Genomic DNA, 26199 nt, shown 5'->3' with positions numbered 1-26199 from the left:
GTTGGAGGTATCAGGCTTCACAATAAAGAACCCTCTCTGCCCTCTGGAGCTGGCAATAGCAACTGGGAATTATCTGCATGAACTCCAGCTACATTCTATGTGTTAGGTGTAGCTGTATTGAATGGCAGAGGAATAAGCCAGAGCGGCTTTGAAGTGCTGTGATTGTGGCATGAGGAAATTTGATCTGAGTCCCCCCCCCGTGCATGTTATAAAAGGAAAGAGATGCACAGGGACCTTGAGGTTCCAGTCTGCATCATTTCAATACAGAATACTATGGCTAGATAATAATCAAAAGACCTAACTTTTACATAATGCTTTATGTCAGTAGATCTCAAAGAATGTTACATCATTATCCCCATTTTGCAAATGGGAAACTGAGGTACAGAGTGGTAAAGTGACTTTTCCCAGGGTCACCAGCAGGCGAGTGACAGAGCTAGGAATAGGCCCAGTCTCACTAGGCCAAATGGTTGCTATGTGATTCCTTAACTTCCTTTCACCCCTCCTTCTCCCGCCCGTACATGTATTTTAAAAGTCAGTGAAGCTTTAAAAGTTTATTTAATCACCACATACAACTCATAAAAGAACATTCCTACCCCACCTGTAAATCCACTGATGCTTGTAAAAAAGCTACTTTCAAACAATAAGGCTTTCTCCAGCAACTACAAATCAAAGTATTATTCTGAGGCATAAGATGCCATCTATGTTATATATTGTTCCAATATGTTTTGAAGCGCAGTTGTAGGTTTATTTTTCCCTCCATTAGGAGAATCACCAGTCTCCTAATGAAGGGGAAAATGTTTAACTCGCTTTGACATTTATTTAAAAACTAATTAATATTTTGTGCAGTCATGCAAGACAGGTTTTATAATATCTGAGAAAATTGGGGGGAAATAAATCTACATTCCAGGAATTTTTTTTTAAACCAAACTCCTCTAAATAGTATTTCTGAGTACTCAGTCTAAGCCAGGGCATAATCAAACTGGCCTTTCTCTAGCCCATCAAGTCCGTCAGCCCAGGTGGAGGTGGGCATACTTCTGTAGGGGTCTAAGAGAATTCGGAAGCATCGGACAATGAGGATGCCTAAGAAAATAAATAATAAGATCACAAAGACAAATGTGGTTTTCTGCTCCAGGGTCAAGCTAGCGTCTTGTGGAACATTCCCAGGTGGCAACAAAGTAGAGGTGATAGGCTCTCCTTCCATTGTCCAGGGAAGCTGAAAGGAGTAATCCCACAGTTTCCTTATTTCATCATCAATTTGCTGAGGCCATGGTAGAAGTCACTTAGATGTACTTGTGTTATCTGCAGGGGAAGGGGGAAAAATGTTAGCTATGAATGCACCTTATTTTTGTGTGTGGTCTCATCTGAATGCAGAGGGCATATGGGAAAGAACACCATGGTTGTTTCCATTCCACTATTATTATTTTCTGAACATATTTATTGGTTTCATAATATGAAAGGCCTAATATTACTGTTAAATATCATGAACAGACATCTTGTCTATAAGATGGCCAAGCACTGGGTCATAAATCTGATCATGTACCATTTGGATTGATGTAGAATTTTTCCTCTCTTCAAGGGGAAGTGTCAGGGTTCCAATCACATTGCTCAGAGAACACTGCTAAAAGGTAAGCTACCGAAAGGACAGGTCTGAAGCAGACTGTGTCTCATTCCACCTGGGAAAAGAGAGTGTCATTACTGTGCCAGCAGTTTTGGAGGAGGAGGGTCAGAAACTAATAAAAAATTTTAACACCTTTATCTACAATGATCCCAAATGGACCCAGATGACACAGACAGGGATCTCTTACATACAACTGAAATGCAGACACCTCTGAGCTGAATGCTGGCAGTCATTCTGTGCCCATAGCACAACATGGCATTTATAAAAGACAGGCAAAATAGCTTCTCCATTTGAAACAAGAGGAATTATAGGGAGGCAGACTGAAATTACTCAAATGCAGCCCAACATATTAGTTAATGCCCTTACCTCATGCTGAAATTCAACCTATGATCTTTTAATAAGTACAGTGAGTCAGAAGCTAGGTTTCACATTTCACAGCATGCCGTAGTGCTATGTAGTGTCATCAGGTCAGTACTGACTCAGGGCCAGATCAAGCCATCCTTGCATATGATCCCACTGAAATCAATGAGTAAAGTGAAATGTATTCAAATGGGTGCCCAAATGTGGCTGTAAGAATGTCCCCTACCAAAATCATCAGCACTGCCTACAGTACTTACATTTCTCTTAGGCCTGGTCTACACTATGAGTTTAGGTCGAATTTAGCAGCATTAAATCGAATTAAGCCTGGACACGTCCACATGACGAAACCCTTTTTTTCGACTTAAAGGGCCCTTTAAACCGGTTTCTTTACTCCACCTCCAACGAGGGGATTAGCGCTGAAATCGGCCTTTGCGGGTCGGATTTGGGGTAGTGTGGATGGAATTCGATGTTATTGGTCTCTGGGAGCTATCCCACAGTGCTTCATTGTGACCGCTCTGGACAGCACTCTCAACTCAGATGCATTGACCAAGTAGACAGGAAAAGCCCCGCGAACTTTAGAATTTAATTTCCTGTTTGCCCAGCGTGGAGAGCACAGGTGACCACGCAGAGCTCATCAGCACAGGTAACTATGATGGAGTCCCAGGATCGCAAAAGAGCTCCAGCATGGACCGAACGAGAGGTATGGGATCTGCTCGCCATATGGGGAGACGAATCAGTGCTAGCTGAACTCCATAGCAGTAAACAAAATGGCAAAATATTAGAAAAGTTCTCAAAGGCCATGAAGGACAGAGGCCATAACAAGGACGAACAGCAGTGCCACGTGAAAATTAAGGAGCTAAGGCAAGCCTACCACAAAGCCAGAGAGGCAAACAGAAGGTCCAGGGCAGAGCCACAAACATGCCGCTTCTACGCAGAGCTGCATGCCATGCTAGGGGGTGCAGCCACCACTATCTCAACCGTGTGCTTTGACTCCATCAATGGAGAATCACGCAACAGGGAAGCGGGTTCGGGGTACGAGGAAGATGATGATGAAGACAATGAAGATAGCTCACAGCAAGGAAGCAGAGAAACCGGTTTCCCCAACAGCCAGGATATGTTTATCACCCTGGACCTGGAACCAGTAACCCCGAACTCACCCAAGGCGTGCTCCCAGACCCTAAGGGCACACAAGGGACCTCTGGTGAGTGTACCTTTGTAAATATTACACATGGTTTAAAAGCAAGCGTGTTTAATGATTAATTTGCCCTGGCAATCGCGGCCAGTACAGCTACTGGAAAAGTCTGTTAACGTGTATGGGGATGGAGCGGAAATCCTCCAGGGACATCTCCAGAAAGCTCTCCTTCATGTACTCCCAAAGCCTTTGCAGAAGGTTTCTGGGGAGGGCTGCCTTATCCCGTCAGCCACGGTAGGACATTTTACCATGCCAGGCCAGTAGGACATAGTCTGGAATCATTGCATAACAAAGCATGGCAGCGTATGGTCCCGGTGTTTGCTGGCATGCAGACAACATCCATTCCTTATCTCTCTTTGTTATCCTCAGGAGAGTGTATCATTCACGGTCACCTGGTTGAAATGGGGTGATTTTATTAAGGGGACATTCAGAGCTGCCCGTTCCTGCTCGGCTGAACAGAAATGATCCCCGCTGTTAGCCACGCGGTGGGGGGGAGGGGTGAATTGATCATCCCAGAGAATTGGTGTGTGTGTGGGGGGCGGGTAGTTGGGTTTGTGCTGCATGTTAACCCGGAAACCGCAGCCCCTCCTTTTACATTGCAAACGCATTTTAAATGGCCAACCCAACGGGTGCTTGGTATGGGAAATGAGGGCGCTGCTGTTTGAAACCATTCCCACATATTATGAAGGTTAAAAAAGCCAAAAGACTGTGGCTTACCATGGCTGCCTGCAAGCCGAATTCTGTTGCCTGGCACTGCATGAGTGATCTCTCACAGCAAACCGGTAGGCCCTCAATATAAGAAGAAAAATGCGACCTTGTAACGAAAGCACATGTGCTGTATAATGTGAACAGCAAAATTTAACGTGAAAGAGTGTTCCCATTGTTCTCTAAAATGTGTCTTTTTTAACCACCTCTCCCTTCTCCTCCACCAGCTGCAAATGTTTCTCCTTCGCAGAGTCTAGTGAAGAAGATTAGAAGGAGAAAACGGCGGACTTGGGATGATACGTTCTCGGAGCTCCAGATGTCCTCCCACGCTGACAGAGCACAGCAGAATACGTGCAGGCAGTCAATGTCAGAGTGCAAAAAAGCACAATATGAACGAGAGGAGAGGTGGCGGGCTGAATCGCAGGATGAACAGAGCAAATGGCAGGCTGAAGATGATAGGTGGCATCAGCTTGCAGACAGAAGGCAAGAGTCGATGCTCCGGCTGCTGGAGCATCAAACTGATATGCTCCAGCATATGGTTGAGCTGCAGGAAAGGCAGCAGGAGCAGAGACCGCCGCTACAGCCCCTGTGTAACCACCAGCCCTCCTCCCCAAGTTCCATAACCTCCTCACCCAGACGCCCAAGAAGTCGGTGGGGGGGGCCTCCGGCCACCCAGCCACTCCACCCCAGATGATTGCCCAAGCATCAGAAGGCTGGCCTTCAATAAGTGTTAAAGTTCTAAAGTTTTAAACTGCAGTGTGTCCTTTTCCTTCCCTCCTCCCCCACCCCTCCTGGGCTACCTTGGCAGTTATCCCCCTAGTTGTGTGATGAATTAATAAAGAACGCATGAATGTGAAGTAACAATGACTTTATTGCCTCTGCAAGTGGTGCTTGAAGGGGGGAGGGGAGGGTGGTTAGTTTACCAGGGAAGTAGAGTGAACCAGGGTGGGGGAAAGGGGAGAAGGGTTCATCAAGGAGAAACAAACAGAAGTTTCACACTGTAGCCTGGCCAGTCACAAAACTGGTTTTCAAAGCTTCTCTGATGCGCACCGCACCCTGCTGTACTCTTCTAACCGCCCTGGTGTCTGGCTGCGCGTAATCAGCGGCCAGGCGATTTGCCTCAACCTCCCACCCCGCCATAAATGTCTCCCCCTTACTCTCACAGATATTGTGGAGCGCACAGCAAGCAGCAATAACAATTGGAATATTGGCTTCGCTGAGGTCTATCCAAGTCAGTAAACTGCGCCAGCTTTTAAACGTCCGAATGCACATTCTACCACCATTCGGCACTTGCTCAGCCTATAGTTGAACAGGTCCTGACTACTGTCCAGGCTGCCTGTGTACCGCTTCATGAGCCATGGCATTAAGGGGTAGGCTGGGTCCCCAAGGATAACAATAGACATTTCAACATCCCCAACGGTTATTTTCTGGTCTGGGAAGAAAGTCCCTTCCTCCAGCTTTTGAAACAGACCAGAGTTCCTGAAGATGCGAGCATCATGTACCTTTCCCAGACATCCCACATTGATGTTAGTGAAACATCCCTTGTGATCCACCAGGGCTTGCAGCAGCATTGAAAAGTACCCCTTGCAGTTTATGTACTCGGTGGCTTGGTGCTCCGATGACAAGATAGGGATATGGGTTCCGTCTATCGCCCCACCACAGTTTGGGAATCCCATTGCAGCAAAGCCATCCACTATGACCTGCACATTTCCCAGAGTCACTACCCTTAATATCAGCAGGTCTTTGATTGCGTTGGCTACTTGGATCACAGCAGCCCCCACAGTAGATTTGCCCACTCCAAATTGATTCCCGACTGACCGGTAGCTGTCTGGTGTTACAAGCTTCCACAGGGCTATCGCCACTCGCTTCTCAACTGTGAGGGCTGCTCTCATCCTGGTATTCTGGCGCTTCAGGGCAGGGGAAAGCAAGTCACAAAGTTCCATAAAAGTGCCCTTACACATGCGAAAGTTTCGCAGCAACTCTGAATCGTCCCAAACCTGCAACACGATACGGTCCCATCAGTCTGTGCTTGTTTCCCGGGCCCAGAATCGGTGTGTTCCACGCCATGAACCTGCCCCAGTAACATCATGATTTGCACATTGCTGGGGCCTGTACTTTGTGAGAGGTCTATGTCCATGTCAATTTCCTCATCACTCTCATCGCCACGCTGCAATCGCCTCCTTGCCTGGTTTTGCTTTGGCATGTTCTGGCTCTGCATGTACTCCAGGACAATGCGCGTGGTGTTCATAGTGCTCATAATTGCCATGGTGATCTGAGCGGGCTCCATGATCCCAGTGCTACGGCGTCTGGGCTGAAAAAAGGCGCAAAACTATTGTCTGACGGAGGGAGGGAGGGAGGGAGGGAGGGGCGGGCGAGTAACGACTTGGCTTACAGGGAATTAAAATCAACAAAGGTGGCTGTGCATCAGGGAGAAACACAAACAACTGTCACACAGAATGGCCCCCCCAAAGATTGAACTCAAAACCCTGGGTTTAGCAGGCCGTTGATTTCACGGAGGGACGGGGAAGCAAATGAATACAGAACAAATCTGGTCCATCTATCTATCTTTTACATCTTAGGCTGGCAGTAGACGGTGCAGCATGACTGATAGCCCTCGGCATCTTCTGGGTGCTTGGCAGAAGATGCTGTATTATGACTGCTTGCCATCATCGTCAAGATGGTTCAATAGGACTGCCGGCAGGACTGAGTCTCCAGGAGACAAAACATGTCTGCCCAGGTGCCTCTGACCGAACTCACTGAGGAGTACGACGACGACGGATACCAGTCATAATACACCATCCACTGCCAAAAGGCAAGGGGCTGCTGCTGAATAGCAATGCAGCCCCATGTCTGCCAGCACCCAGGTAGCTGATGACAGCTACCAGTCATACTGCACCGTCTACTGCCAAAAGACAATTAGCTGCTGCTGTGTAGCAATGCAGTACCACGTCTGCCGGCACCCAGATGACATATGGTGACGGTGAGCTGAGCTGAGCGGGCTCCATGCTTGCCGTGGTACGTTGTCTGCACAGGTAACCCAGGTAAAAAGGCGCGAATCGATTGTCTGCCGTTGCTCTGACGGAGGGGGAGGGGCCTGACGACATGTACCCATAACCCCCCGCGACACTGTTTTTGCATCATCAGGCATTGGGATCTCAACCCAGAATTCCAATGGGCGGCGGAGACCGCGGGAACTGTGGGATAGCTACTCACAGTGCAACGTTCCGGAAGTCGACGCTAGCCTCAGTACTGTGGATGTGGTCCGCCAACTTAATGCACTTCGAGCATTTTATGTGGGGACACACACAATCGGCTGTATACAACTGATTTCTATAAAACCGGCTTCTATAAATTCGACCTAATTTCATAGTGTAGACATACCCTAAATCTTACCTCAGGCATTGGCAAGGCCTAAATCTACCTAGATTATGAAATCCATATGAGGTATGATGGCTACAGGTTATCTCTGTTTGTCCCCAATTTAGCACAATAGGCTACAATAAGAGCACTTCATGCAAATGGTAAGAAAAGAGACTGTTTTTAAACAAAATTGAACCTGAGCTAGGAGGAAGGACACAAAACTGTGGAAAGAAGCAAAACTTTTGTGTTGCCATTTAAATTCATTGAGAATTAGCTGTCATTTACAATGGAGACCTGATCAGTAATGACTTACAAGCACATGTCAATAAAAATAATTACCACTGAATGTGGTACTGAGAAAGCACACTTATATAATTACACATAAAGCGTAATTTTAAAACCACATATACTTCAAATAAAACGATGGAAGATGTAATAAAAGAACAAATGTCACAGCTGTACAATTATTAATTCCTGAACCAATGTATATAAAAGTTGTTAATTTCAAATCTTTGAAAGTATATTTCCAGCTACCAGCTGATGAAAAATTTGCGAGCCTGGCTAATAAAAAGAGCTGTAACCCTAAGATCAAGCAGTTTAATAAAAGTGTCAGATCTTAGATGATAAATGGAGGAGAAAATGTAAGTACGGTCCAATGATAAATCTTTGAGACACAGGATTTGAGACACAGGATTATAACATTGTGGCAATGATGCTATAATGAAGGCTGAAAACAAACTACTGCTACAAAAAAACCTTCATTTTAGTCACTAAAGCCCTGAGATAGCAAAGCACTTCAGCAAATGCTTAAGTCTCAAAGACTACAATGACTTCAGCATGTGCTTTAAGTTAACCACAATCTTAAATTCTTTGTTGAATTGGGGCTTGAAAGTCTCTCCTAAAACTACCTTTTGGAGATACATTTTGTCATGCTTGCTTTTAGCACAGATTTGAGTATTTTAGGAAAGGTTTGGAAACATATATTCAATAATGTACAATCATCTAAAAATGGGCTAAGGATGTTGGGGATGGTGGGAAATGGAAAATTTTCACCTCTCAAGAAAGTTCAGATTTTTACTGTGCTTGAAAAACCTCATTTTAAACTTAGCAGGTCTATATTGCTCAGTAAAACACAAATGCTTTGCATTCTTTGAAGAAACCTGATTTCAAAATCATTTGATGAATTATTAAAGCTTGTGTGCTAATTACTTTCTTTAAGGATTGAACAGGCACCAAAAATGGGGTGTGTGCTGAATGACTGCAGATGTGTTGGGTAATCATTCTCATAGCCATAACTGGTTTTAGTTAATTTTACGTATCAACAGAAGTGTGAAGCATGCTTTGGACTTGGCAGTCTTTCAACCCCAGACTTCTCGTTATCATGCTACAACTACATGCACCAACACAAAAAAAAAGTAATCATAAAAGCCAGTTAAGGCTACTTCTTAGGCATAAGTCTTGCCAACACTTAACTAAAGCTTGTAAGTTTTTTGGAGCACAAAGGGTCTCTCCTTAAGTTCATACTGGAATTCATTGGAGCACAATGGGGCTCTGATCCTAACTGTGGCCACTGCAATATAAAAGTTAAATCCAACAACAAAATGTTGCTAAATGACAACAAAGTGCCTATCTTTCACATCATTTACAAAACTCACCTTTCTGAAAGCAAGGAAATGACTACCTAAGGACCTCAGAGATCTTACACTGCCCATAGAGCAAACAAACATGTAGGGACAGATTCTCAGATCCCAGTCCAGCTCCTTTGCACCATTCTTGAGCAACTGTGGGTTCCCTTTGTGTAGGAATCCCTGGCTCTCAAAGAGTTGGCTAAGTGATTCTAGCAACTTCCTACAGCACTCTGACAGTGTGACTCCATTGGAGCTGTGTACCAGGGACTCCTCATGGCAACAGTTGCCCCCAGTATAGGGGGCTACAGGGAAATGCTAATACAACTTCAGGCTGTATTATCTTCTCTGGGAAACACCTGTGCATTCATCCCATCCACAACCTACCCTCTTCTCCTCCAGCCTCCATCCCCTTTCCCAGTATAGATCCTAGATTCCTGGGGAGATCTTTGTGGGGCCTGGGAGATGGAAGGTACGGTGCCACAGAAGTAGCTGAGCAACTTTTCCACATAGTTTTGGGGAGGTCTGTGCATACAGGGTCCTTTTCATGTACAGATTTCGGGGTGGTGGTGGCGGCATCTTACACTGCAAGCTTCTTGGAGCACAGACTGTCTTTCTGTTTGTTTGTACAGCACATAGCACAATAGGGCCTAGATCTTGACTGGGTCTTCTGTGAGATATCATGATGCAAATGATATTATCATCTCCATTTTAGAGATTGAGAAATGAAAGCAGAGAGTGATTAAGTGACTTGCCAAAGGGCTCACAGGAAGTAAAGCAGTAAAGTCAGTGATAGGAGCCAGATTTTCCACTTTTCCATTAGCCACAAAACCATCCTTCCCCATCCTTTTCACCTTCTTGTCTATGCAGTGGTTTCTGAAACATTGATGATAATGGTGTCAAACTGAAATAATGATATTGCATATGTATACATTGATCCAGAGAGGAATACATTATAGGCATCACAGAAAGTTACGACTGAAGTGGCAGCTATCAGATGATCAAAAAAAGAGTAGGACTGTGGTGATCTGAATATGTTTCTTATTGTTGGTTTTAAAAGCCAGCCAGAGCTGGGCCAGGTTATTACCTGGATTAGAGATCCTCAAGGGAAAAAATATTATAAACAGAGGTTTGTCTAAACACCAGGCTGCTGTCTATATGACTTAAATAGAATTAAGACTGATTGCACAAACAGATTAGCCTTTAACTTGATGAGTAGCTTTTAGAGGTAAAGACATTCAAGTTCAATTTCTTGTTGAAATGATTTCCTCACAGATATGAATAATCTTTCATTTAATGAGTACACAATTGAATACCTTTCTGTCCACATCCGTCTCTGTTGTTACCGTTCATTCTTGCTAACATGCAAATAACCATTAGCTCATTTTATTATAGTTCTGGCTCAGATGGCACTTTCAATCTCAGTCACTCAGTCGCCGTAGTTATACATTTTTTAAAACAAAAGAACTCAAATGCTTATGATTAATGCCAGCCCAGAAGGTTTTGTTTTGTTTTTGTGGATTAGGCAGAGATGTTTGAAGAAATCAGTGGAGATCTGTTTTAATGTAATATATCATTTTCCTTGGAACAATAACTGAAACATACCAAGGACCATGTCACTGCTACATAGGGACTGAACTTTTATTTCAAACAAGTCAGGAAACAGAATTAGGGTTACCACAGCCAGCTTAACTCTGTTCCCTTGCACATTTGCATGACATTAGGATCTCTCACTCTTTTGGACAGTCTCTCTCCATCATTAAGGTTGTGACAAGGTTATCATTATCAATCAAATTTTGACCTGTCCCTAGTTTCACCCAGACTCACCCAATCTACAATGACTGAACAGTCTACTCTGGATGCTGTAAACCTGTATATCATTGCTGGTTCAGTTACCTATCTCATGCTACAGAAACCGCCTACCTGCAAATCTGAAGTTTGTTAAAGTTTGAGGTGCCCTTGCAGGAGTGAAACCACCCAAGTATATGGAGTTGAGAAGGTAACTAGCTTTGATACAGATGCACTTATTGAATACATTAAACTGCTTTAGAAAGTTGGGACACAGGCTACCAGGAATATGCAAGCAGAGTTAAGGTCAGTGCACCTTAAATCAGCATTTCTAGGATTTCCAACATTTGGTTTTGAAAAAGGCAAAAAACTTTCATTGAAAATGGTCGTGTTTTTTAATGATTTCTTTTTAGGGTTCCTGGCAAAGCTTTCAAGCTTCTTATTTTGAAAATAATATAACAGACTAATGGAAAAGAGTCGGGCATGGTGGCGTGTGCCTGTAATCCCAGCTATTTGGAAAGCTAAGGCTAGTAGATCACTTGAGCTCAGGGGTTCTGTGCTGCGGTGTGCTATGCCAATTAGGTGTCCGGAGCCACTGACAGCCTGGCCAGCGAGTGGCTGAACAACATGAATGGCGTATTGTGATCGGTGCTCTCTCTATGAGGGCTGATGGACCGATCGATCAAGAGGACAATGGAAAGGAACTGTTTTTTTAAACGTCACTCTTCCAAAACCACTGTGTTTGTAACTAAATTGGACTTTGCACTGTTATGTTTAAATTGCACCTTTTTCTATTACCATTTATATAAAATAGTATTTTATATAATTGAATATAGGATTTGTGTTTGTTTTATGAAAGACTCTTGTAACGTATATGTACAAGAAGGAACCTGAAATCTCAATTTGCTAACTTTTGTACAATTAGAATCTCACCCTTTACCATTCAATGTGTTGTGTTTTTTGCAATTCTTATACTATATTTGTGTATAAACACTGCAGTGAACAGAGTCAAATATTTACAAAACCGCCTAATTTTTGAAATACATTTGATGTTCGGTAGCAAATGAAATTCTAGGCTAGACCCCATCTACTATAAATTGAAGTAGTTCCACTGGTCAGTGGTGTTACACAGATTAACACCACTTTGTTTCTAGGTATGATGAAGAATGCATAATCTCCAGGCTTTTAAAGACATCAGCAAAGGAAATTCAGAGATAAAAATCCTGGAATTATTATGTTTATATTATTTTATCTTTATATTTATATATTATTTATATATGTATATTATTTTTATATAAAATTCCCTTTCCATAGACTAAAAATGAAATTCCAGGTTAAATGTGTTCCAGGTGACATTTATCTCTATTGTTTAATAAATCACTTGCTATACAGTTTTATGCAAATTACCTAAAATTAACAGGCATTTTAAAATACCTTTAAAATGAGCTGGATCAGTGGAGGAATCTGACCAGCTAAAGCCAGTCCTCAGCACATAGATACACAATTTAAAGAGCTTTGACGCACTTTGACGTATCAGACCAAATTCTCTATTGGTGTAAATGGCCACAGGTGCCATTGATTTAATTGCTTTAGATTTATTGTGGCAGAGAATTTGGCCCCTGAAAACTGTAAAATGTATAAATAATAAACGTTAGGACTGGGAATATGTGGGAATATCCTTGCTTTTAAGATAAAACTTGGTGACCAAATTTTGCCCTTGGTTACACCCATGCAAACTCACTGACTTCATTCTTAAGAGCAGAATTTGTCTCTGTGACTTCACAAGGTGCCTTACAAGTATGCATAATGTAATGTAAGTATATGTATTTAATGGCACACGTAGGTTTCCATTATGGCTTATCTAGTGTAATGTAAATCATGTGATTGCATGCAAGACCTAAGTTGTGTCACAGCCACATGTACTATTTTTCTATACTATCCTTTCTAGTTTAGCAGATTAGTCACAGCATTTCCTTACATATAAACATCACACGAGCTTCTTCGCGCTTAGTGCCAGAATCAGCAACTGACTTTATTGAAGTAACTGCTCACTTTACTGGCTAACTGGATTTAAACAAAAGGAACAGCATGTGGGAGTCAGCTGGTATAAATCAGCATAGCTTCAATGGATTTACACCATCTGAGGACCTGGCCCCTAATTTGAACCTACCATACAAAATACACTATTTCCTTTTCCCTTTGTCTCCATGTACTTTTCCTTCTAAAAAGTTTACAGCTAGCATTGTAGCTAACAAAATTTAGAAATGCTAGCATTGTAATTCTTTCCCCATTGCATATTGCTACGACACGTCCATAATATATTAAATGTTAAAGCCCTTTAAGCTTTACATGTTATTAAAATATTTGATTAGGCTGGATCCCACTGGGAAGAAATAATCCTATTACAATTACAAATCTTTCCAAATTAAGAAATCTGCTGCTCAATGAGACTAATATATTTTACATTCCTCTTTCTTGCATTAGTAAAGGTTAACTTTGTTAACCTTAATGAACTTTTCAAAAAAATAAACATAAAAAAAACAGTACAGGTCACATATACTTTGTATTATTTGTTTTACATACATTTAATTTTAGTAGGTTTTAGATCTCCATGTCACAAATTCTTACCTTCTATCCAGGAAATATTGCATATAAACAGTATTAACCAGGCATGTAAAATATAAAGATTATTTATTAAATAAATAAGTACAATTGGGCGTACAGTTTTTGTTATACAAGTACCTTCATCTAGTCGAGAGAAAAGCCGACCCATTTCCTTCTGCAGCTGTTACGGGTAGTTACAGGTATCTTTAGTTTCCATTCTTCTTCACCTTGCTCGTAATGTAAGTGCAAAGTAGCAGGGGCTGTAAAGAACCTGGCTGAACACCTAAGCACTAGAGCTGCCTTTAAAAGGCTTGGAATTTTACATGAAAAACAATGTCATACAAGAATGCTGTTTGTGTGTTAGAAATAATTAGCTGACAATACTGTCGTTTCTTTGAGGCGAGGCATGATTTCAGTTCTGCCTCAGCAACTCTTCAGTAGATTCTGCTTCACTGAGTAGAGCAGCAGCCTAGCAATCTGTCTTCAGGAGAATATTAACATTCAAAAGTAGTACAGGAAATAAATAAAAAAAAATCACAGGGCATTCCCATATCTTTGCTAAAATTAAAGCCATAAATTTACCAGTATTTCTCTTTTTACTGTAAGGACTACTGTCAATATTAGACAAATAGCATTCATCTGCCAATCTGATTACAGTTTGTGACCTTCAGGAAAACTCCTTACTTAGAAGACTTCTAAAAAACAATGTGTGAGAGTAATTCTCGGCTACGTTTACTATATAAAAATAACCTGACGGCAATGGCATCTGGCATGCACCCGTCAACATAGCTGTTGATTGTTTTTAAACTTATTTCGATGCATTTCTTTTTTCCTGGAAGCTGTATTTGTTTTCAAGCCATGTACAAAAGCTTCCCTTAATAAAGTAGCTGCTTTATTTCAGGAAAAAACACTCTGTAAAGCAACATGGTTCTTATTTTCCCTTCCTGAAAGAAAACAACGCTAGTTTTAAAATGGTGTGCCAAGTAAATGACACAGTGTTTAAATCAGTTTTTCCCCTGGTTTCCACTTTTTTTGAAGGGGCTTGGGGGGGGCAGGGGAAAGGCTGAACAATTTATGGTTAGATCAGGGCATTTGTGCCACAGCCCTGTGTAGGGGGCAGTGTGGAACCAATCCCCCCAGCAGCAGCATCATAGGACAAATTGTTTCCCATCTAAGGCACAATCCGTTTCCCAAGGTGCTTCGATGGTTATTGAGGGAGGCCCTTTGTGGTCCCCCTTCCATCCCTGCAGGCCCGTGTAAGGACTACACGCAATCTGGCCCTTAATGTTTTGTCTGATTTCACCATAGTAAACAAAGAGGAATAATATCTCCACTCATTCATCACACACATGCAAAATTCCACATATACTGCTATAAGAGCCCTGTGGCTCCAGAACCAGGTGGGGAGGAGCGGCAGCATGGATGCAGAAACAGGGGTTGTACTGAGCTTTAGTCCTGGTCTACGCACAGCTTTTGTACAGGTGTACCTATTCAATTATGGGTATGGTGGTTTTTTTTTTTACTGAAAGAGTTATACCAGTACAAGCCCTAGTGTGGATGCAGTTATACTGAAATAACAGTGTTATACCAGTATAGCTTATTCCCCTTCCTGTACAGGAATAAGCTATACCAGTATAAACCTAATTAAACCAGTATAACTGTGTCCACACTAGGGTGTTGTGCTGCTTTAATTATACTGGAAGGTAGTACAACTTAGGGTATGTCTACACTATGAAATTAGGTCGAATTTATAGAAGCCGGTTTTATAGATATCGGTTTTATACAGTCGATTGTGTGTGTCCCCACATAAAATGCTCTAAGTGCATGAAGCCGGCGGACCGCGTCCACAGTACCGAGGCTAGCGTCGACTTCCGGAGCGTTGCACTGTCGGTAGCTATCCCACAGTTCCCACAGTCTCCGCCGCCCATTGGAATTCTGGGTTGAGATCCCAATGCCTGATGATGCAAAACAGTGTCGCGGGGGGTTCTGGGTACATGTCGTCAGGCCCCTCCCCCTCCGTCAGAGCAATGGCAGACAATCGATTCGCGCCTTTTTACCTGGGTTACCTGTGCAGACAACATACCACAGCAAGCATGGAGTCCGCTCAGCTCAGCTCACCATCACCCTATGTCATCTGGGTGCTGGCAGACGTGGTACTGCATTGCTACACAGCAGCAGCCCCTTGCCTTTTCGCAGTAGATGGTGTATTACGACCGGTATCCGTCATCGTCGTACTCCAGTTCAATCATAGGTACCTAGGCAGACATGCTTTGTCTCCTGGAGACTCAGTCCTGCCGGCAGTCCTATTGAACCGTCTTGACGATGATGGCTAGCAGTCGCACTACAGTATCTTCTGCCAAGCACCCAGAAGATGCCGAGGGCTATCAGTCATGCTGCACCGTCTGCTGCCAGCTTAAGATGTAAAAAATAGATGCACCAGATTTGTTCTGTATTCATTTGCTTCCCCCTCCCTCCGTGAAATCAACAGCCTGCTAAACCCAGGGTTTTGAGTTCAATCTTTGGGGGGGCCATTCTGTGTGACAGTTGTTTGTGTTTCTCCCTGATGCACAGCCACTTTTGTTGATTTTAATTCCCTCTACCTCCCATTCTGTCCATGCTGGAGCTCTTTTGCGATCCTGGGACTCCATCATGGTCACCTGTGCTCTCCATGCTGGGCAAACAGGAAATGAAATTCAAAAGTTCGAGGGGCTTTTCCTGTCTACCTGGTCAATGCATCTGAGTTGAGAGTGCTGTCCAGAGCGGTCACAATGAAGCACTGCGGGATAGCTCCCGGAGGCCAATAACGTCGAATTCCGTCCACACTACCCCAAATCCAATCCGTAAAGGCTGATTTTAGCGCTAATCCCCTCGTTGGAGGTGGAGTAAAGAAACCGGGTTAAAGGGCCCTTTAAGTCAAAAAAAAGGGCTTCGTCGTGTGGACGTGTCCAGGCTTAATTCGATTTAACCCTGCTAAAGTCGACTTAAATTCGTAGTGTAGACCAGGCCTTATACGTGTAGCTAGCCAAGGCCTCACAGTCTTGGTAGCACAGAGGTAGTACACTACTGCCTCACTAAAAATGGATTACTAAGCAGAGCCCAGTTCAGGACAGCTTTGTGATCCCAGCAAAGTTATATGGGTTATCGGGAGGTACTTTTGTGTTTTTAAAGAATAAACTGTTTCTGCTGAGCACTTCTTATTGAATTATTCCCTTTGTGACACCGGCTTTAGCCTTTGTATACTAATCTACCCAGTTTCTCTCCTAGCTAGAGGATCAGCATGAATACACACAACAACCAAAAGATAAAGGCAGGATGGAAGAGGCTTGTTAGATCCAAGAGGAAAACTAAGTGAGAGGCTGTTTTACTATATTAAACAAAGTTGTAGATATTTTCCAATTATTTAGAACCTGTCATTCATGAATGTTTTCTCTTTTGGTCTGCCCTTCCTTGTAGAGAGTCACAACTCTGAACCCATGTATGCTCCAATGAATGCACAGTTTGTGGCTAATAAACATGAGGACAGAGAGAATTGATGAAACAATGGGTTTAAAGATTCATTTTATCTTCTTTGTTTTGTATTTTATAAAAGTCTTACAAACAGATGACAACCGTGACATTCATTTAAGGCCCAATAAAGTCAATGGGAGTCTTTCCAGTGAGTTTATTGGGCTTTAATGCATGGCCTTGGATACTATTGATGTCAGCAATGGCATCACTGTGCTGTAGTTACCAAATTAACAATACCTCCCACAATTGTCCCATGGTATTTACCATGGGCTTAAATCCTTATGTCCTTACTCTATTGTGCTCACACTTTACTGCACTGGGGTTTGCCACAGCAAGGACCTCAAGATTTCTCTTTGTAACTATGGCATAGTAGAGCTGTGCTTGTGAAGATTACATACATCACATTTGGTGAAAACACTCTGTAGGAACAGCAAGGTAAAAATCTATTATAGCCATTTTAGTTAATTGCTCTCTAAAGGTAATACTCAAACCATCCCACTAATTAATTCTAATTACAGTACTAAACTACAGCATCTCTATATCTGACTTTATTTGGTGTTCAAGGGATGTTCTTGGTGTGATTTTATTAATAGGTCTGAAGGTATCCTTTTAAGTTAGCTGGTTATTATTGCACAACCTTTCCAAAAGGCTATGAACAAATAAAATGTCATCCAGAGACCCAATGAAACTTCTGCACCAATAGTTACCATGAAGCCGCCACATCACTGGAAGAATCCTAATCATTTTGATTCACTCTGCACCCTGCCATGTCACTCAAAATGAGCTGTGCAAAACTTACAGATCTGAAAGTCACAGAATATTGCAAACATTCTGTAGGAATACATCTAGAGAAATTTCTAAGATATGCAAGCAGGTTTGAGATTACCAATGCTGCTGTCACCGACAGACTGAATCTCTGACAGTGAGCAAGAGAATGAAAGAAAAAAAATCAATAGCCCATTTATCTCCAACTCACTTTCTCAAATACACCTCTACCCCGATATAACGCTGTCCTCGGGAGCCAAAAAATCTAACCGCGTTATATCGAACTTGCTTTGATCTGCCGGAGTGTGCAGCCCCTCCCCCCTGGAGCGCTGCTTTACCATGTTATATCGGGCCGCATTATATCGGGGTAGAGGTGTATCTGGGGATTACAGACTCCTTTGCAGTTAGACTCTACATCCATGTGAATTGACTGAAGGGAAGCCAGAGGAACATGCTAATGGCTTGCTCTTGGTCTATTGCTCATTGCCATGTATCTTGTCAGACTGGCTGCTAGGCATGCATTTTCCAGCAGTGGCTAATTTTACAAGGTCTGTAGTGATGATCATTTAGGTATCCTAAAGCAGGACTGAGCACTAACTTTGTGGCAGACAAACATGTCAACTCTGACATTCTGAAAATAGGCTGTGTGCCAGATTCACTGAAATGGATGCAGGGAGATGTTATACTTCCCTAAGCCAGCTTGGCCCCCTCCATGCTCCAAGTCAAATCCATCTTAAATGAGGGCAGGAGCTAGCTTCACATCTACCCTTCCCTCATTGTTTTCTTGGGGGAAAGGGAGACGGACAAGAAAGAGAACACTCAATTTTTAGGAGGTGAAATCCACTGGAGCTCCCCTGGCAGATGCTGTGAAGGGCACAGTGCTCTAGTGCATCCCTGATGACTCTCCCCATAGTCCTCCTCAGGCCAAGATTTTCTACTTTGGGGACTGTGTTGGCCACATTGCAAAGTTTTTTGACACTTACATCATCCTGTTCTGGTGGACTTTCTGTTGTCATGAGTCTCTGAGACTGGCCTAGAACTCAAGCTAACCCTACAGTTCCATCTAGTAGCTTCTCTGGACACACTCCTCTTGCCCCTCCATCCAGACTCTAAAACATTGAATCTCTTAATATTCAAGGGACTCGAGTGCAAGTTAAATAGAGCTGTAAATTATGGTTATAAAATGGCAAGTAAAATGCAATACAATTAACTTTAAAATAATTCATTATACTTACTCCTAGCATGCTTGTTATCTATTTGCAATGGTAGAAAAAGGATAAAAAATAATAGGTATAATTGGTCATGAATTTTCTGCAAGAATAGTTTTCAGATGATAAATGCAGTTTCTGCAAAAAATAAAAAATTTCCACAAGAAATTTGTGTTGTGTTCAGTTGTGCTGAATTTTTTCAATTTTCTGTCAGGAAAATCAAAATGAAATATTTTGTTTCTGCTCGGTTCAGTCTGAACTGGAATATTTCATTTTTATTGAACTAATCTGAAACCTTCCATTTTGAATCAGTTCAGAAAAAATTAAACTGTATTTCCCTAGTGCATTGTGCTTTTGTGTTCTTTGCAGTTTTTCTAAGATAATACCATTGTAATATTTTCCATATTCTTAACTTGTTTTGATGTGAAGAACTACATTATTCTTGACAACTCCTATAAAAAGTGGTTTAATGATAATTATGATCAATATTTATATGGGCATCAGTTCAGAAATCAGTGTGCATTCAAAGATAGACACAAGCATTTTTTAAATGTAACTATAAATCTTTCATAGCCACTTTGATTTTGAGCAAAAACTCACAAGTGTGAGGATCTTAGCAAAGATGCCACATTCACTGAGATTCAGTGACATTCCTGCCAGCTCCATCACCACAGGTGTAAAACTATATTTTCCATAAGAAAATTAATGTTTTGTTTTTCATTGAAAGTTGGCCTTTAGGCCTCTGGCTGGCTCAGACACCTGTAAGAATCTATCCCCTCTATGTATTTGTCTGGCACCATGAGAATATTCTGGTACATATATTATAAACACTGTGGATCACATTTTGGTTCCAAAAACAAAGCTGGAATTGGGATGTTTATAGGTGCTTGGAGGACATAGAGTTTTCCCCCTTACTCCTTCCTCCCAGGCCACAAAGTTCTAGTACTGGCACACCCTTAAGCCCTGTTTTAATTAAAGCCCCAGTTCCTGGAGTCAGGTGATTGCGAGTATTTCAACTTTCATTTTAAAAAAAATCCTTATGGTTGCAGAGAAAAGCTTCCAAGTGGGAACCCTTAAAGACTCAGAAAACACAAGACAAATAGAAAGAACCCCAAATTTATTATTTTGAAAATCTCATGATTTTAAGCCATGTGGGGGATTGAGGGTGGGGGTGGGGACTGACTCTGGGTTTTTGAATGTATGGAGTTGGCAGTACTGTATTAGTCCCAGTTATGGATGGATATATGGCCTGAAAGACCTTTTTGCAGCAATCACAGAATCATAAAAGTATAGGGCTGGAAGAGACCTTGCAAGGTCATGTAGTGCAACCCACTGCACTGAGGCAGGACCAAGTAAACTTAGGCCATTCCTGACAGGTCTTTGTCCAATTTGTTTTTCAAAACCTACAATGACAGGAATTCCACAGCCTACCTTTGAAGCCTATTCCAGTGCTTAACTACCCTTATAGTTAGGAAGTTTTTCCTAATATACAGACTAAATCTGTTGCAGATTAAGTTGATTAATCCTTGTCCTGCATATGGAGGACAGCTGATCACTGTCCTCTTTATTACAGCACTTAACATATTTGAAGACAGTTATCAGGTCCTTCCTCAGTCTTCTTTTTCTCGAGGCTAACACTTTTTAATCTTTCTTCATAGGTCAGGTTTTCTAAATAGTTTATCATTTTTGCTGCTCTCCTCTGGACTCTTTCCAATTTGCCCACATCTTTCTTAAAGTATGGCACCCAGAACTGGATACAGTACTCCAGCTGAGGCCGCACCAGTGCTGAATGGAATAGGACAATTACCTCCCATAATTTGCAGTCATAGAGTTTAAGGTCAGACGGGACCACCAGACCCTCTAGTCTGACCTCCTGTATATCACAGGCCACCAACACCACCCACACACTAAACACAGCACTAAAATTAGACCAAAATATTACAATCTATAGAAGACTGGACTATTATGTGCCACAGGCAAAGATATGCACCAGTGCCAGAGGCCCCCACAATGGCAGAGAAATGATTAAGTTAGATATGTCTGATAATCCGACCAAGTTAAGTGAAGAGGGTAAGATGTCAATGTGGCTTAGGGAAAAGCCACATTTTAAACTGAATTTATTCTGGATATTGTGCTTTTTCCCTTTTCTAGTTGATCTGCCCTGACCATTTTATAGTAGCTTAAACAGTCTCCACTTTTATACCATCCAGCATACAGATACCGCATCAATGAGACTAGTCTAAATCCTGTTTATATAGTCATCATCTACCAAGGATCTTAAAATTGGGTTCAGGTAGAGGTGGGACTCACATTTCATCTTCTCATTAAGCATTTTTGTATACAGAGAAAGTTGAGGAAGGGAGAGGACAAGAATCACCATTGGGGTGAGATGAGTATGACTGGAAGTTACCAAAGAGCTAAGATTTTCTAAGAGGTTATGAAGCACTTTCTTATATTTTTGTTTATCCATTTTAAGTTTAAGGATGTATGGCCTAGGCGATAGTATTGCCAATTTCAGGCACTATTCATAAACAGTTCAATTATGGCACTTCTACAAAATCAACAAAAATGTCTCCTGTTGCAAATCACATTGAGTTTACCATACCATTTTTAGAAAGTGCTATAGATAAGAACCTTAATCAAAAGGTGGTGTTTAATTCACTAGCTATTTCACCATGACAATTCAGAAGATGTACTTGCATATAATCCACACAAGCGGTCCATTTCCTGGACACTACTGCGCTAATAAGCGATGGTCACATAAATACCACCCTATACCGGAAACCTACTGACCGCTACACTTACCTACATGCCTCCAGCTTCCATCCAGGACACACCACACGATCCATTGTCTACAGCCAAGCTCTAAGATATAACCGCATTTGCTCCAAACCCTCAGATAGAGGCAAGCACCTACAAGATCTCTATCAAGCATTCTTAAAACTACAATACCCACCTGCTGAAGTGAAAAAACAGATTGACAGAGCCAGACGAGTACCCAGAAGTCATCTCCTACAAGACAGGCCCAACAAAGAAAATAACAGACCACCACTAGCTGTCACCTTCAGCCCCCAACTAAAACCTCTCCAGCGCATCATCAGAGATCTACAACCTATCCTGAAAGATGATCCTTTACTCTCACAGATCTTGGGAGACAGACCTGTCCTCGCTTACAGACAACCCCCCAACCTAAAGCAAATACTCACCAGCAACCACACATCACTGAACAAAACCACTGACCCAGGAACCTATCCTTGTAACAAACCCCGATGCCAACTCTCATAGACTCATAGACTCATAGACTTTAAGGTCAGAAGGGACCATTATGATCATCTGGTCTGACCCCCTGCACGCTGCAGGCCATAAAACCATCCCCGCCCCTTCCCTGGACTCTGCTGCTGAAGTCCCCAATCCTGTTATTAGTGACCTCAATCGGCAGAGACCCTCCTGCTAGAGATCCCTGCCCCATGCTGCGGAGGAAGGCGAAAAACCTCCAGAGGCTCAGCCAATCTGCCCTGGAGGAAAATTCCTTCCCGACCCCAAATATGGCGATCAGTAAGACCCCGAGCATATAGGCAAGAGTCTCCATCCTGACCCCTTTTAGCCATTATGCTATTTACCTACCATTGCTTGGTTTTCCTTGACAACTATGTTTTACCATTAAACCATTCCCTCCATAAACTTATCTAACTTAATCTTAAAGCCAGACAAGTCCCTCGCCCCCACCGTTTCCCTCGGAAGGCCGTTCCAATATTTCACCCCTCTAACGGTCAGAAACCTTCGTCTAATTTCAAGCCTGAACTTCCCCACGGCCAGTTTATATCCATTCGTTCTCGTATCCACGTTAGTACTAAGCTGGAATAATTCATCTCCCTCCCTTGTATTAATCCCTCTAATATATTTAAAGATAGCAATCATATCCCCCCTCAGCCTTCGCTTGGTCAGACTAAACAACCCAAGCTCCTCTAGTCTCCTTTCATACGACAGGTTTTCCATTCCTCTGATCATCCTAGTGGCCCTTCTCTGCACCCGTTCCAGTTTGAGTTCATCTTTTTTAAACATGGGAGACCAGAACTGCACACAGTACTCCAAATGAGGTCTCACCAGCGCCTTGTACAACGGAAGCAGGACCTCCTTATCCCTACTAGAAATACCTCGCCTAATGCATCCCAAGACAGCATTGGCTTTTTTCACCGCCACGTCACACTGTCGACTCATAGTCATCCTGCGGTCTACAAGGACCCCTAGGTCCTTCTCCTCTTCCGTTACTTCTAACCAATGCGTCCCCATCTTGTAACTAAAATTGTTATTGGTCATCCCCAAATGCATCACCTTACACTTTTCACTATTAAATTTCATCCTATTTCTGACACTCCAATTCACAAGCTCATTCAAGTCTCCCTGCAGGATATCCCTATCCTCTTCCGAATTTACAACGCCTCCCACCTTCGTATCATCCGCAAACTTTACCAGCCTACTCCTGCAATCGGTTCCGAGGTCAGTTATAAATAGATTAAATAAAATGGGTCCCAAAACCGAACCTTGGGGAACTCCACTGGTAACCTCCCTCCAACCCGACAGTTCACCCTTCAATACGACCCGCTGCATTCTCCCCATTAACCAATTCCTTATCCATCTCTGGATTTTCAAATCGATCCCCATGTTTTTCAGTTTAACCAATAATTCCTCATGGGGTACAGTATCAAACGCTTTACTGAAATCCAGGTATATTAGGTCCACCGCATTTCCCTTATCTAATAAATCCGTTACCTTCTCAAAGAAGGAGATCAGATTCGTTTGGCACGATCTGCCCTTCGTAAAACCATGTTGTAAATTATCGCAATTGCCACTACCCTCCAGGTCCTCAACTAATTTCTCCTTCAAAATTTTCTCTAACACCTTGCACACTACAGATGTTAAACTAACAGGCCTGTAGTTACCCGGATCACTTTTTTTCCCTTTTTTGAAAATAGGAACCACATTAGCTATTCTCCAGTCTAACGGGACCACCCCCGAGTTTACAGATTCATTAAATATCATCGCTAACGGGCCTGCTATTTCCCGCGCCAATTCCTTCAATATTCTCGGATGAAGATCGTCCGGTCCTCCCGACTTAGCCCCATTAAGGCGTTCAAGTTTTGTTTCTACCTCGGATACGGTAATCCCCCATCCCGAACGCCCCTCTGTAATGGTGCTAGTATCCCTAATCCCTTCATTGGCCTCATTAAACACCGACGCAAAATATTCATTGAGATATTGCGCCATGCCTAGATTGTCTTTGATCTCCTCTCCGGCAATAGTCTTCAGCGGTCCCACTTCTTCTTTCTTTGCTTTCTTCCTGTTTATGTGGCTGTAAAACCTCTTACTATTGCTTTTAATTCCCCTCGCTAGGTCCAATTCTACTCTGTCCACATATCTATTCAAGTGACATCATCATAGGACCTAATCACATCAGCCATACCATCAGGGGCTCGTTCACCTGCACATCTACCAATGTGATATATGCCATCATGTGCCAGCAATGCCCCTCTGCCATGTACATTGGCCAAACCGGACAGTCTCTACGCAAAAGAATTAATGGACACAAATCTGACATCAGGAATCATAATACTCAAAAACCAGTGGGAGAACACTTTAACCTGTCTGATCATTCAATGACAGACCTGCGGGTGGCTATCTTACAACAGAAAAACTTCAAAAACAGACTCCAACGAGAGACTGCTGAGCTGGAATTGATATGCAAACTAGACACAATCAACTCAGGATTGAATAAGGACTGGGAATGGCTGAGCCATTACAAACATTGAATCTATCTCCCCTTGTAAGTATTCTCACACTTCTTATCAAACTGTCTGTACTGGGCTATCTTGATTATCACTTCAAAAGTTTTTTCTCTTACTTAATTGGCCTCTCAGAGTTGGTAAGACAACTCCCACCTTTTCATGCTCTCTGTATGTGTATATATATCTCCTCACTATATGTTCCATTCTATGCATCCAAAGAAGTGGGCTGTAGCCCACGAAAGCTTATGCTCAAATAAATTTGTTAGTCTCTAAGGTGCCACAAGTACTCCTGTTCTTTTTGCAGATACAGACTAACACAGCTGCTACTCTGAAACTTGCATATTATGCTGCACCACTGATTTATTTATTTTCAACTTGATTTGCACTCTGTTTGTGCTGTAGGGGTATCAAACAAAAAGAGAGCACCACAATATCATTTAAATAATTCATTATATAATCAACATTTCAAACTGAATTTATTTTATTTGCATTCCTCTGTTTCTTTTAATGCAGCCTGAAAGTGAGGTCTAACATAACACATTTCTGCTGCCAAAACAAAGATTATTGTAAAAAAATATTAAACATTTCTGCTTTCCCCTCCCTCAAAAAACCTAGTGGTTTATGTAAATTGCTGTGTAAAAATCTGAATGCAATACAGCAGTGATAAATGCTATATGCATTTAAAAGGGTACTGGACAACCCATGACAGGCAGCTCTGGAAGAAAACAACTACTTAAAATTACAGCTCATGTGTCCATGGCAGAATAAAAGGGCATGAATAATTCCATTTTTTCATTAGTACATTTTATTAACCAATAAACTAGCAATGTGAAATTTTACTACTATTGCTCTGATAATTAAAATACTGAATTAGGATCTATACCCTTAAGGAGGGCATTACAGTATATTAAATAAGAACTATGATTTTGCTTGATAACTGAAATGTATGTCAGCTAGTGTGCCTTTAAGCAGCATTTTATGTCCAAGTGACACACAGACACACACACAAACAGTAACAGCACTGAACAGACTTTATTGTTTAAAAAAATATAACTCCTCCCTAACATTCCTAATTCCATTAGCTAATAGTCCCTGAAAGTCCTTTCAGAATAATATAAACAGCTTCGTAGCATCAAACAAGAATACAAGTAGGAGAGAGGTAAGGGACAAAACACTGAGTTTTCTGCTAGATGATTTTTATCCTGATTTTCAATAACTCAGTAGAACAGACAGCTACAGGTCAGAAATGAGATGGTATTGTCTTAGTAGCAATAGATATAGTAGATATAAGTGCTGGCACATGGAGAGATTTGAATGACAGTATGTTTTCCTGCTTCAAGATTTCCATCTTTGTTGCAAGAGTTGTCCCTTTTCACAACCATGTAACCTTTTCAGGATTGGGAGGGGGAGAGAGAAAGAAATGTCTCTATCAATAAACCCATTCTGTTGAAATTTTATGCAGTGCTCCACATGGGTTTCGGCAGAGGATGCTGGTACCAGCCAAATAATTCTCCCCCACTTTCTAAAAAAAAAAGATTATTATTATTTAAAATAAGTCACTTACTTGTGGGGGTGGGAATGGGATGAAAGCGTCCTCTTGCTGACTCTTCCAGAAATGCAAAAGGCCAGCTCTGCCCACATTGCTTTTTCTAGTTAAAGGGGACAGTGTCAATTTGAAAATCAG

At 42.2% G+C, this 26199-nt stretch overlaps 1 protein-coding gene across 3 annotated transcripts; it reads right to left on the bottom strand.

Moving 5' to 3' along the window:
• Window positions 1-835: 835 nt before the first annotated feature.
• On the bottom strand, window positions 836-26199 carry CTXN3 (cortexin 3). 3 transcript variants are annotated; one of them, XM_065599311.1, is made up of 2 exons: window positions 26080-26199; window positions 836-1299 (listed from the first exon to the last, which is right to left on the bottom strand). In XM_065599311.1, the coding sequence occupies exon 2, from the start codon at window positions 1199-1201 to the stop codon at window positions 959-961; it is 243 nt and encodes an 80-aa protein (XP_065455383.1). In that variant the 5' UTR covers window positions 1202-1299; window positions 26080-26199; the 3' UTR covers window positions 836-958. The 3 variants fall into 3 exon arrangements, with proteins under 3 accessions (XP_065455383.1, XP_005303115.1, XP_065455384.1); XM_005303058.4 differs by lacking the exon at window positions 26080-26199 and adding an exon at window positions 13391-13529; XM_065599312.1 differs by lacking the exon at window positions 26080-26199 and adding an exon at window positions 1541-1662.

This window comes from Chrysemys picta, chromosome 6 (assembly GCF_011386835.1).
Source record: "Chrysemys picta bellii isolate R12L10 chromosome 6, ASM1138683v2, whole genome shotgun sequence".
In the NCBI taxonomy this organism is placed as follows: Eukaryota; Metazoa; Chordata; order Testudines; family Emydidae; genus Chrysemys; species Chrysemys picta.
This window is presented reverse-complemented; position numbering and strand designations above follow the sequence as displayed.